Source organism: Colius striatus, chromosome 1 (genome assembly GCF_028858725.1).
Source record: "Colius striatus isolate bColStr4 chromosome 1, bColStr4.1.hap1, whole genome shotgun sequence".
Taxonomy (NCBI): Eukaryota; Metazoa; Chordata; class Aves; order Coliiformes; family Coliidae; genus Colius; species Colius striatus.
Genome location: NC_084759.1, coordinates 163066049 through 163080703, shown reverse-complemented (window position 1 = coordinate 163080703; position 14655 = coordinate 163066049). Strand labels below are relative to the sequence as shown.

The 14655-nt window shown below is 32.8% G+C and overlaps 1 protein-coding gene across 1 annotated transcript in view; it reads left to right on the top strand.

Annotated features, from left to right (window-relative positions):
- Window positions 1–11947, top strand: part of LRRIQ1 (leucine rich repeats and IQ motif containing 1) — a 109955-nt gene extending 98008 nt beyond the window's left edge. Inside the window, exon 27 of the mRNA XM_061992451.1 lies at window positions 11808–11947. Coding sequence (XP_061848435.1) covers window positions 11808–11947 — 140 coding nt within the window. The remainder of the gene's footprint in view (window positions 1–11807) is intronic.
- Window positions 11948–14655: the final 2708 nt, after the last annotated feature.

Below are 14655 nucleotides of genomic sequence, written 5' to 3'. Positions count from 1 at the left end.
TGGACATAGTATATCTTAGTTTAAGAAAATATTTGTGTATTTAAAATATTTTATGTGATTCCATGTTATATATTCAAAGGGAAAATTAGCTATACATTAAATTCACCCATTCATTATATATATATATATATGTATAAATATATATAACCTAAAGAAAGAGCGGCAGTTATTCAGTTAGACTGTCATGAGTTAAACATTGACCAACAAAGATTAATTAGTTATCTAATTTAGGACATTGCCTCTATTGATGGCCAGTACTTTATGTTCTCAATCACACTACTTTATATTCCTTACAGAAATCATAGTTCTTTATGCTCTCGAGTAATTTTTTCTTTTCTGTTTCCTAAGATAGTATCTTTGCTTGGAGTTTGAATTCTTTTGTCTATTCTTGTCTAACCACTGCTAAGATCTTAATTGCTGTGGTACCTAGTGCCAATACGTTGCAAAAGTAGGTATATTAGAATGACCTTTTTCTGAATATATATTTTCTGGGTTTTGATTTCATATAAACTTACCTTGCTTCTGTAATAAAGGACATAATAAAACAGTGCTTTTTCGCTGATAATTTCTCTGTAATACACATACTTGAACCATGATGGTTCATGGCTTAGGGTGAAAGATATGCAAGATTCAGGTATCTAATTTTTAATAACTCCATAAATATTGATGTGAATTGCTGGTTATTGTTTTTAAAAACTTTTCTGAACACTGGTTGTGTACTCAGCAGTAAGTTGCAAGATGCACATAGAAATATATTGCAAATACTAGAAATAATTATAATTTTAATACCCAGATGGATAGGGTGATTTTTTATATATATATATATATATATATATATATATACAAATGTCTAGTCTGTGAGTAGACTATTAGAATCATCATCTCCCTTCTATTGTCCTGATCTGGTTGAACACAAATAGTGTTGGACCTTTAGATGAGTATCCTACTTACTCGCATTACCTACCTACCATCATAATTTTTGGGGTTTTTTTTCTCTGCAAATCTTAAACTTTATTTTCATCGTACTTATGACCTGTAATCAGGGATTTCCAGAAGCAGCAGAATTTGAAAATGGAATGCAATGGGAGCTGTGCCTTTAATAGTTATTTAAAATACTGCCCAGAATTCTTAATTCTTCTCTTCCCTGAATTCTAGTCTTTCAGTGAGCCTCTGATATCAGTAAAGCATTCTTTTCCAGGAATAAAAAACCAAAACAAAACAACAGCTAAAATTTGGACCTAAATCTTGTCATTGCACAATTTGTCTCTAGTTCAAAAATGGCCCATTAGTACTATCTTCTCTAAAAAAACATTTTCAATCCATTTCCTTTCTCAGATAAATTTAAACTTTCCTATTCTGTTAGTGAGTGAAATGAAATTAATAAAGTTTAATAAAGCCTTTCTTACAGTGGAGAACAAATTGAAACTCGAAAAAAAATCCAAAAACAGACATAGTAACTTGTATTCCACTTTCTGTTTTACAGCTTTTTCTCAATTCTTCTTTTTACTCTTGTCAGAACCCACACCTTGATATTTTCTGCCTTCCTTACCTTGACAGTGAGAGCATCTGAAAGTCTTCAACCTTGTTTTAAACAGTATAGGGTACAGCTTCACTTCTTTAAAAAATTCCTGCTTTCCTGCTCCTTTCTTCTTAGCATTAGTATTCTCTAGATATTCTAGTTCCATAACTACTGTATTTCATTTAGGATTTGTAAAGTCCCTGTGTGCAGTAAACATCTAATTTTTGAGCTTTCTCTTCATGCTTTTATTCGTATTTTACTGAGGGATTTCTGGTGGTCTTTTTTTCTTTTTTCTTCTGCAATCTGAATTTAGAAGTTTTCCATGTTACAGAAACCGAATAAGAAACATTTTAGAAGCATGGGATCAAATATGGAGGTACTTACCTAGCAGTTTTTTCATTTTCTTGACATTTGTCTGCTTAGTAGACTTCATAGAAGATAATTGTACTGTTTATACTTTATACTTAGAAATATGTAGAAATTATGTCAATCTATGGAATATATTCACAGTATAAAATACTGTTGTCAGCAAAATGCTGAACCCAATTTACCTTAGTAGTCACTACTGCTGTCACAACTTTAGACATAAAGTTGGTCTCTTCTATGAGCTGCATATGGTACGACCACATGAATGTTAAAGGACAAGCATTTTGCCCAGTAGAATACCCTTAATATTTTTGTGCTCAGAAAACAAAAGCATATAACATTTGAGTCAGGGTTCTACAATTCAGAAGTAATTAAAATTTACCAGGCTTTCATACCCAGTAGAAAAGCATGACTCTTGTTTTGAACATGCTTTCATCATATTTTTCCATTCAGATGGCTCTGCACGTCTTACCAGAATACAAAGTAGGCCTTAGAAAAAGAGCTGTTGATTCACCATACATTAATGCATAGCATATATTTATACAGTCAGAGGAAAACAGAAACTTAATAAACCTGTGTTATAGACTGGAAGAACGCACAGTAGGCTCAGTCTGGAAACCCTTGGATATGTTAGAATAGAATGATACCTAGGCAAAAAGCCATGCAGAGAAATGGGGTAATTTAGCAGTGGCACAACTCTGTATGAGTTTGAATTTCTGTAATGACTTAAAAACAAGAGCTCGCTGATTTCCTGCAGATAGATGCAGCTCATCATCTTAATATTCTGTCACATCCAAATTTTTCAACTGGCATTGATGCTTTCTTTTCAATAATCAGTGAGGAAGGACATTAGAAATTACTGTATTAGAAATTAATAAATCAGTGCAGTACTCTTCATTATATTTCAAACATTCTTACTTGTTGTCCTATATGCAAAAATACACAGTGCAATGGAACTTATGTGCAGCCGTAGATACTAAAACCTACTTTACTCTGTATGGTGCTGATAGGATACATTTTATCTGCATGAGAGAAAGTGTTTGACTGCAGATGGTGGAGTTTTGGCTTTTCCATTTCTCGCCCTAGCCTGCTAGCTGATATTACAGGTCCCTTCCAACCCCTACCATTCTGTGATTCTGCAATTAGGAATGCCATTTTGAATCCATGCATATTAATTTTTCCTATCTGCAGAAATAGTCATGATATATACCGTCCTTGTGAAGTGTTTAGATATCTGCTGATGAAAGCCTGATAGCATCATTATGTTGAACTATTAGGAAAGGGAAGGGATCTCCTCCTCATTTGTGAACTGGACAAAACTGTTTGGAAGCTGCTGCGTTAACAAAGAGATAATGTTGCAGATGGATATACATAAGTACAGCTATGTGAACAACAAACTAGTTACACTATGGTGACAAAAGCGGGGGATATGACAAATAAATGATGGAATGGTTAATTCACAGGTTATTGGTCAGTGGAGGTCTAACTCATTGTTTCAGAGTTTCTTAAATGCACTGTTGGTTTTTTTTCTTAAGTGAGGAGATATTGTATTGAGTAACAAAAGAGGTGCAGTTCAAGGAACATTATTAAAAATTCAAGGAACAGTTTACAATGATGAAACAAGGCAAAATCAGATAGTCGAAGCCAGATTTCAGTATGCTGTGTGCATCTTTGATCTATGATCATCTTCTAAGATCTAATACATAATGAAAAAATTCATTATTTTACTGTTTTTTTTTTTTTTTCTGGTCATGGATAGAACATCTGAATGTTTCCCTGTTCATGCAGTATGTAATCTTAATAACTTCTGATTTTTTAAAATGTAAGAGAACACACATGTAGGCCTGGTTCATTAGTGCAATTCCACTGATTTCTATGTCCAAGTGGTTTAAAAATTCATCTAGTGGTGAGTATGATTAAGAGGAAGATCATCTGGCCTGGGAAAGTACCTGTATATAATTTTACATAATGAGAATACTAATGCATACAAATTTGATATATTCTGGAGGATCATAACTTTTTAACTTTAACTTTTTATCAAATATAAAGATACTGAAATAGACTGCTTTCCTAACTATTTTAACTTATTATGGAGCTGCATATAGATTTTTCTATTTAAATTTACAAGTTACTGCTTAATTCATTTTAAGATCACTTGTTTTTAAAAGCACTTAAATGCAGACTTTAAAAAGCATTGAGAACTTGCTGTCATTACATTTGGCAGGCTAAGGAGAAAAATGATACATTATCTCATGTAATTTCATAGTCTGTAGTTTGAATTATGAAACTAATTCGAGAACTATGTATAACAGATACATAAAGGCATTTCCTAAATTTTAGGTTCTCAATTTTGCATCCTGATAGTCTTTTAGTAGTGTTTGGGAGTTCTTGAGAGAGGTATTTGGGAGTTTTTAAGAGAAACCAGATTAAAATAAAGAGAAAATCCATTCTGAGACAGTGATTCACATGTAACTTAGATACCTACTTGGAACCTGGGAATGATTAGACCCACCACAAGCATTTGTTATATAATACAAGTAAATAGCAACAATTTCATGTTTCTTTTGCTGTGAGATATCTGTTAAGTAGCTTCAAAACTCCTTCTCAATTCAGTGCACAGAAAGACCCAATAATGAATGAGGGCTACTATAGAGTTGTCTCATTGAAGGCAAAGAAGTGTCTATAGAAGTTTTTCCCTTTCATTGGGTTTTTTCCTTCTGTTTTATATCTTTATCAGAGTTCTCTTTTTTACTCTTTATTATTCCAACTCTATTATTTCTAAATTCTTATTCCGGAATAGGCTTCCTCTCCATCCACTCTTAGGCTTCCTCTCCACAATCACCATCAAGTCTTGTGCTTGTTTCTGCAGATCCTTGTCTGATTACCTTTTTTTTCTCTCTCTCTATTCCCTTCTGTGTCCAGATATTCCTTGCCAGTATTCCTCAGATTCGTCATCTCCTAGTTTAAGTCTCCAAATTTGGCCTGGTTTACTGTACTAATTAGGAAGATCTTGAATCCAGACTGTAAATGTACTTATTCTCTATACCCTTTTGTTTCATCACCTGCATATTTACTTCTTTTAACTATGTCAGTTCTGAGCATTAGAGTCCATCTAGTGCCTCTTAATCCATTTTCTTTATTCTTTCTCAGTTTTTCTTTGCCAGTTCACAACATCCATCTTCAACATGTTTTTGTCTGCTCTCAGTGTTAGTCTATTTGTCCAGTCATTTTAGTCTCTAGTGTCAGCTATGTCAGATTGTTGTTTCCCAAATTAGCCTTAGTTTCTCTCGCCTTAAATACAAAACAGTCTGATTTCCCTCTCAAGTTTTCATTCCAGCCCTCTGCCTCTTCTCCCAGTCTCCTTCCTATATGAGCTTTTGTTCTTATCTTTCGGAGATTCCTGTAGCTAGGCTCCATCTGCCACAGAGAGCACGAAGCAAGCAGGCTCTTAAGTTCCCTGATCTAGCAAGGTCTTCAACACTATTTTCAAGAATAGTCTTCCTTACCTCTATGTAACATTGTACTAAAGTGCATTTCCAAACTAACTGATATTTTAGGGAATATCGCCCAAAAAATCAAGAGCATCTCTCCTGATCATGTGGAAACTTCAGTTTGTATATACTTGATCCGAATTTGGACAGATCCTAAAAATAAGGCTCTGTTACTTGGTAGACTTAAAGTTCTCTCTGCAAAGAGCAACATAAATATTTCACATATTTTCATAGAAGAGACCAACCTTTTAGCCAAAGGCAGATATTCTGTATGTAAAATTTGGAGGAAATAGATAAGGAAAAACTGAAAAACAAAATAAATACTGGGCTTTAGTAACCAGTGAAACTAGAAGTATTGGATGTAGTTAGGAAAGTATTATATTTTAAAGAAATATATATGGAGCATTATTGTGTTGTTTCAGTGTGTAGAATGTCACTTAATAAATGTGTATAATATTCTTATAGAGATTTATCTCTCTAAATTCTTTCATGTGACTGAGGCACATTTTAGAATTCAGATTGTTCAAATATGTAAATGTCAGCATGATCTGGATAGAATAGTATCAATGTTTGATAAACAGAGATATTTAAGTCCATTAATTCTGTAAAATATTTAATCTGTAGTCCTAGCAACTTGAAGGACATTTACAGTAAAAAACAAAACCAAACCAAACCAAACAATCACACCATTAATAGTACTCCCCAAAAAATCATAAGTGTGTTTTATCTTGAAATCTCTATAGGAGATATGATAGGAAGTGAGATATATCTTTACATATTATGTGGGATTTTGTATAAGATGCTCCTGAAGCTTCTCGGTGCTGTTCAGATGTAAATGTGCAATACAAAGATTTTATGTAAAGTTGCGACACAGTAATTATATTTTTGTTTTGATGTAAACAATGAACTAAAAAAAACCAAAAATTCGCATCACTTTAGTATTGCTGTGAGTAACAATATTAAAAAGTAACTTTTCTGAAATTGTAGCATTTACCTTTTTCACAGACCTAGCTTCTTTCCAGAGCTTAAATTGATGTAAACGCTTTGCTACTAAGGATTCGTTCTGGTCACTTCAATTAAAATGTTGAAGTTTTTTCTCCATGACTTCTTATGCTGTATTTTCTCTTAAGTAATACAATATGGTAAGGACTTTGAAATAAATTATATCTCCAGACACATGATGTTAGGTGCATCGATAAATGCCCTATGACGTCTACTATACATCATAAAAGATCTATCATAACCTTTTTAACTAAGCTTTTCTTCTTGGACACCAAGAATTTCATTCAAAGCATTTTACATATTGCATTACTTATCAAAACAGAGGATATATAAACCTTGACATTTGTTAAAAGACCCAGGCTTTAACCAAAAAAGACCAGAACAAATCAATAGCAGAAAACAGATTAAACAACAGAAAAGTGACTGTTTAGAAATAGAAGCATGTGAACTTAACCCAAGACAAGCTTTCAGCACATGACCAAAATAAATGGTTGTTTGATGTATATAGGCACCTGAAAATCTCTCAGAATATACTGGAGCTTCATATAGTCAAATATTACAATTAAATGAAAGTCCTGTCTTCCAAAGCTCAATTTGGAATAGGAGAAATTAAATTGCTTTTCTTGGTAAAGATTTTGTTCCTGTACGAGTAGGTATTAGAATAACTGGATATTATGTTAAATTATGCCTAATATACTTGCCAGATTCTATTGAATTCTACTACCAGTTATGCTAAAAGTCATTGTTATTGTTGTCAAAAGTATGAATACTTTATAGAGTGAAATCATTCTAAAACATTCTAATTTATATTTAGTAAAGATACTTGTATCTTGAAACAATGTGAATCTTTCTATTGTTGCCTTTGGGTAAGGCCCAATACAGAAACACTCACAGAACATTGCATGAAAATAAAGTGTTATGATAAGGCTTACAATTATTCATAAATCATAAATACACGTATACATAGCGATGTGTGTATGTAGGCATATTAACTAAACATATACCCTATATTTATAACAAAATATGACTGTAAATGTCACCTTTTATTTTACCAGTCAAAAGGTTCTGATAATGGTAATTTTATTCACTCATATAACCTAGTATGTGAACCATTCATTTTCAAGACACATTGCAGTTTAGGGGAAAATGGAGCTATTGCAAATCCAGGCTTGCTGTAAAAACTGTTCACATCATTAGTAATGCTGTAAAAGAAAGATACAAGCTCTCTCAAAAAGAACTTTGAGATATCAAGTAAGACTTTCAAATAAAGTATACACTGAAGAACTGTTAAAGGATCTCACAGCGATTTTTAATACTTTAATAGTGCCTGAATATCTGACCTTGCAGCACTTCAGATGTATGCTTGATAGAAATTTTAAAAATGCAAAATGTTTTTATTTTATACCAGCCTTTATTTTGTGACTATGCTTTATTTTTCTGTACATCAAACTAGGTATCCTCACCACTCTATTATTTTCTCTCTTTTTCTTAAAATAAAAAATAAAAATAAAATTAATAATTCTCACAAAGCAGTAAAATTGCACAGCTTCCTCTGAGCAAGTAAAATGTGTTCATGTCCAAGGAAGAATAAAGCACAATGAATATAAGTAAAGGCAACAAATATAATAAGAACTCATTTACGTATTAATTTTTGTATGTTTTGTTTGTTTGGAGTTTTGTTGTGAGTTTGGGTTTTGCGATTTTTTTTTAGAAAAACAAGACTGTATTTTTAAGGAATATTTCTAGGTTCAATCTCTGAATTTAAAGTGACATTGTCATCCTTTACCAGTCTCTCATGTATTCTATCATCCCCTCAATCTAGACAAAATTGTAACCATTTAGTAATGGAGCTGTCTTTATTGAATATGTCTGAAGGAAAAAACTGACAGTTTGAATAATGTGGAATCAGAAAACTTGTTGAAAACACAGGGATTGACAACAAAATAACTAAGTTTGAGTTTTAATTTATATGTAAAATTTTTACTTCTAGTAAGACTCTACCTAGGTGCTTTATACTTAAGTACAAAGCCGCTCTTACTTTCACCACAAGAATGTTCATACCTGGATTTTCACTGAGATAGCAAAAGACATGAATTTAAAATAAACATATTAATTTGTGGACACATATATGATAAACCAGGTAAGACCTATATTTGCAATTAATTCCATTCCTATGCTTTCATTTTTCTTTCTGATTTTTTTTTTTTTTGCATCTAACTCTAGGAAAAACAACTGCAATAAAAACCTTTCTCCTATCTGACTAATGCCTTCATTGTCAATGAGGTGTTTCTTTGCTTTATGACACAACTTTTCAGTCATAATTAACATTTAAACCATTAGCAGTTTATAAGTAAAATATCTGAAAATTGGGTAAAATATGAATAGGAGTAAGCAAATGGTACTATGTGTATATGCTGGTCTGACTCCTATCTGTGAAAATTCTTCAGGGAATACGCAGTTGGATCTCTATGCGAGTTCTGTCTTTCATCACTTGAGTTAGATCAATAACTGGAACAGCAGTATTGATAGTAATACCCATCTCTTAGTACTATTTACTAGGTATCGAAAGTGCGTTGTCACAGGAACAAGCATAGTTATGCCCATTTCAAAGATGGGAAGAAGGGATGTACAAATTAAGTGATTTACAGTGATCCACAATAAGCCTGCTTTTTAGATATTTCATTTTAATTAGCTGATCATTCCCTAGAATGGCCTTATTTTATTTGACTGAAAGTGCTGAAAGCTACATGAAGGATGAAAGGAAAGAGTACAGAGTATTCTGTGCTTGAATACAGTTTGTTTGAATTAATGAATTGTAATAAAGTTTAAAGTACTCTAGAAAATCTAACGAGCACTTCAGGCTAGATAAAGGGAGCCATGACTGCCAGGCTTTGGGATAGTTTCTGATATGCTAAACCTGTATTCAAGGGAGCTGGGAATCTACACCTTCAGACTATCTGGGATTTTGCAAAAATACCTTCCAGCTCTATTACTGGAGGTATACAAATTCTGAGCTACGATTTTCACAGACGTCTAAAACATTGTTTTGTCAGCTTATATGCACTCAAGATTAATAAGTTATTACATTTTAATCACAAAACATTTGACTACACTGCCCTCTAAACAATGCAGAAATCAGTTACCATTAAAAACAAAAATAAATACATTTGTTAATGTTTGACTCCAGAGTTTAGACAAGCAAAATTCATGACACATGCAGCGGTTACCCTGCCAAAATAAAAGGACATATTAGTAATTTATAAAGGCTTTTCACAAGTTTCTTGCAGCAAATTACAGCAAGTCTTTGTGGAAATTATTATGGAATAATCATATACATGCCACGGTAATGGAAGGACAATATATCCCTTCCAATGAAATGCGAGTAAGTGGAAAGCCAGAACACCTACATTTACAGATTTCTGAAGGCCATCATGAAAATAATGTTTAACAGTTCAGACAAGTTCATAAACAAGTGACGTTGTTAGTCCAGAAACAATCCAGATTACGTGATAGGACGAGGTTGACTTCCCATTTTGCTTCATTGACTCCATCACCTCTAAAATAATTTTCAAATTTCTTACCGACAGTTTTCTTCTGGCATTTCTATTTATTCTATTTTTTAAATAATGTGGTAAAAATATTTGGTTTTACAAAATACAGAAATAAATAATTGGTATGTAAATTGGAAATTTACCTTTATCATTGATAAAGTCTTGAAGATAGGAAAGTCAATCTCAAGCCTAAGTTAGCCTTAAGTTTTTTCCAGTTTAAATATGCAATAGACTATTTTCTATAGACTATTTTCTTTTTTAACAAAACAAACCACCCCATATTCCAGTCATAATTCTTTTCGTTATGTAACAGTGTTTGCAACTTCAGAAAACATCTCTTTAAAGGGATGCATTTTATTACTATGATAGATTTATTTTGAAGCTTCGCTAATTAACCACTTAATTTACTAATTTGAGTGCTTCATCCTTCAGTGAATACATCATGGTTACCTGTCAAAAGAATTAAGGGAAGGTTTACTGCTTATTTAAACGACTTTATTCCTTACTTTTTAACAAAAGCCTGTCTGCATTAGAGATGTCTGCTGCCGTTTGTGATAGATAAAAGGATACAAAGGCAAGGAAACTGGGAACACTGTAAGGGCAAGACATCAGTATTTTAAACCTTTATCAGGTAGACCTAGAGTAAGTTACATATTTTAATTTAAAAAAAAAAAAGAGAAAATTGACTACATCTGTAGAGCCACAAGAAAATGAACAGAGATCATTGTAAAAATATTTGTAAGTTCTTGATTGCAAAGAAAAGAGAAACTACTTCATGAGGTATGTTTGCAATAATTTGAAACTTCATTAAGAAGAGAACCATAGGCTGGAAAGAACTCCTGATCTGGCCGACTGCAAAAGAACATCCATGAGAAAACAAAGAGGTTCTTACTGTTTGAAATTTGTAAATATATTGTATATATTAGTAGACAGAATGATGTTCAGTCGTATGATTTAAGCTTCGTTTTAGTTTTGGGGGACTATTGTGGGAAATTTAATTTTGCTTTGAAAAGTACTAAAAAGTTGAAACATCAAAAATGCAAAACAAAAATATGTAATTATTAGTCTTGTAATAGCTGGAAAAAATATCTTTGTAAAATTTTATTTGATAAGCTAAGAGAGCATGCTAATTTTCTGTATCTATAAAAAACTGCTGTACTGTGAACTTCATATCATTCTTTTGCAAAGTTTGAGTTGTTTTCCGTAAATGCTTTTTTTCTTATGAATGTCTAGGAAAAATGTTTCCATCTGTAAAGTGTTAGTTTGTGTAAAATAAATACAATATCTTTTGTCAGGTCTTTGATTATTTTATTTAGATAATTGTCTTGAGTAGTTTGTAGAAACTATTGTTGAAATTACTTATGATCTGTGTGCATTACAATGAAAGTAATTACAATTGTGTTACAATGTTATTTCACATATTTCTATATGTGTTTAAACTTGCTGTGGCACCATTCAGCATCAAAGTTTAAATACTCCTGGGTTTTGAAAAAAATTAAACCTCTCTTTTATTTGATCTAATCTTATAAAAGAATGATTTAGTTATTAGGTACATCTTCTGAACTAGTTCATCACCTGCTTGAAGGACAAATGACATTAGCTTCTGTGTCAAAAGCATTGTATACCTTTATATGTTGTTAAAATATGTTCAAAATGGATAGGCAGTGGCACTTTAAAAAGTATTTTAAGTTTTGTAGTAATTTTTGTCTATTTTGCTAGGAAGTTTCTTTTTAAAAAGTATCACCTTGTAAAAATACTTGTATTTATCAAATTTGACGCATTAAGGCATATTCTTATCTTAGAAACAATATGGTACAGGGAAATTTAGGGATACTTGGTTGGTTGGTTTTTAATTTCACATGTCTGTTTATTGTTTAGAAAAGAATATATCTGCTCCAGAAAGTTCATGTTTGGGACCATCTCATAAGGAACGGATATCATTTCGAGACCATCCTGTACAACTCAGCGGAGGATGGGGAGCAGGCAAAAAAAGACAAAAGCTTAAAAATATTAGCTGAATGTTAGGGATCATTTAGCTAGTTGATTTAATTAAAGATGGAGAGCATATAGAGAGCTGTTTATTTTTAATCCTGTGAATATAAATTTTGGATTCTCATTTATTATCAATATAAAAGGTTTAACTACATTTGACTTGTATTATTATACATGCTATACAGTGGTTACAGTTGTACCTGTCAGTAAGTTATCATAGTTTGTGTTTTCAATTGCTTATATGTTCATGTGATGTATAATGCAGAACTGATTAATCCTACGAGGACTGTCGTAGACTGAATAAGTTAAGACTTGTGTATAAGAACTGGTTGAGATGTGCAAATGTAATAATGTTGCATGCTCATGTAATCTGTGTTACATATCAAAACACTGAATTCTCATTTTCTCGCAAATAAAATAGACACTTGCAAACTGTGTTCTGAGCTATAAGACAGCAGTGTCATTCCTAGTGAAGTCTGCTTAGAATATTTTACTGAAGCAGCAAAAATTCACAACAACCTACAAATGATGAGGATGCACCTAATTTAAAAACATGAGAAGACCTCTAGAGCCTTTGTTCTAAAATATGGACATAATATGATAAAGCAACCTGTTAGAGTTTTATACTTTCAAAGACTTCTAACCTTTTCCTAGAAAATTAATTTACTAAGTTCTCATTTTATTCTGGGCTTATGTAACATGTCATCTACATGGCACTGTTAACCTAACTTTGTTCATGTAGCCAGACTTCTTCAGGCCCATGTGTAAAAGTTTTGCAGTGCAAGGAGATCTAGAGAAAAGGAACAAATAGTATGTCAGTTATTTGTGGATATCTTACACATAACTTCTAGTGAATGCTTTGTCCCTGAACATACAGGACAGAAAACGTTGCTTGATTTCAAAGCCTAACATTATTTTAATGTTTTCCACTTTTGAGGGTAGAAGTTACTAATTGGATCTAGAGAAGTCTTTCTTTGGTATTTCCTCATCTGTTTTTGTCCAATAATGTGAAGCTCTGACCCCCTGCAGACTGAGAGAGGTGGGGAGGGTAATGAGGCTTGAAACTTCAGTCAGTAAAGAACATAAAATTCTTATGTTGTGGCTGTTGTGGCTGTTTTTAAAGTGTACTTAAATTACATATGACTTATATTGTGAGGTGCTTTTTATGCTAACATACACATAGGAATATGGATTGCAAGCAGTTATTTCTACTTTGTGAATACTTGCATTAATTTGAAGAGTAAAAGATGACTGATCTCATGGAAAACATCCAGTAAATAACCTTTCTCATTTGAATCAGTGTACTGGTTTTATTATCTTTTCACTTTTGAAAAGTTGGTGCAGCCTGCTTCATAAGAGGTTTCTTTACCTTGCCGAGGAATGATGAGCAGTGAAGGTTGCTCAGCCTGACTATGGAAATGCTGTGCTTGTCAGCAGGGTAGAAAATATCACTAGATGCTTGTGTTACCTGATTAGTTTCCCAATGTATGTACCAAGTGTTAAACTGGATTTGGAGTTCTGCTACACAGTGACTTTTAAACATCACCCCCAAAGACTAGAGCTTCTGTGATTTCAATTGTATTATGAAGGCTGTAAGTTTTACAGGAAAAACTTAGTTCAAAAACGTCTGCCACTACAGGTGGCAGTGTGGTCAGCAAATAGATACGCTACTCTGGGGGAGTTAACCAGAGATCAAAGTGCAAAATCAAGCAGCTTATGGTTTAACACTTCTTGCAGATTATTCCCTCTATTTGTATAGAGCATCTGTAATATACTGCATGTCACCACAGCTGTACATAAGAGATATTGGTATTTCAGGTCTCATAAATCTTTCTCTCACTATATCATCTATATCTACCTCTCTATCTAAAAAGTATCTGCTGTATAGAAGTTGTCATACCAAATCCCATTTGCTTTCCAGATGTTTCTGAATGAGAAACATCTCCAAGCCCAAATGAGATGCTTTGGCAGCATTTTAAAAAGCATTGTATTTTGCAAAGAGAAAACAGTACCATTTTAACAGATAATTTACTAAATTGCAAATTGGAGTGAAAATATTTGTAGGTTCATCATATGCTTAGTCTGCTATTCTGTAAGTTGATCTTATCATGTATAGGTTAAATAGTATACTCAAGAGAAATTATTATGAAGTACACAAAAGTATGTTGCTATTCTGATTACGTAACATTGTGATGTGGAGTAGGATGACATCCACACATTTTTTTAAGAATTGACTTGTTGAAAGTAGTGTTTGGTCAAATATGGATGTGTGCAAGGTGCAACTTCCTGTCAAACTAGCAGAAAGAACTTTATTGCTTTCAGAAGTAAGGTGAGGCAACCATAACCCTGAGCAAATGCCTGCTGTTCATAGTCCCATCTTACAGTATGTAAGGTCAGAGGTAACACAAATGCTGCACATGGTGACATATTTATGACATTAATTTTTCAAACCCTGTTCTGCACATCAGAAAGCTGTTTCATACTTTCTTTGTGTTCTTCCTGAGTTTTCCTTTTTTCTTTTATGTTTTTTTTACTTCTTTTCTTTTTCCTCTCCACCCTTACCCTGTAATATAGCAATTCCCATTTAAAACAATAACGTTCTGAAAAGTTTCTCTGGCAATCTGTTCTGATGTCAGAATGGCTGTGAGTCATTTGGGGCTATGAGCCCCAAAGTCTGCACCACAAATCCATGAAACTGCATATTTCTAGGTGCACCACTGCCTCTGTGGTGCTC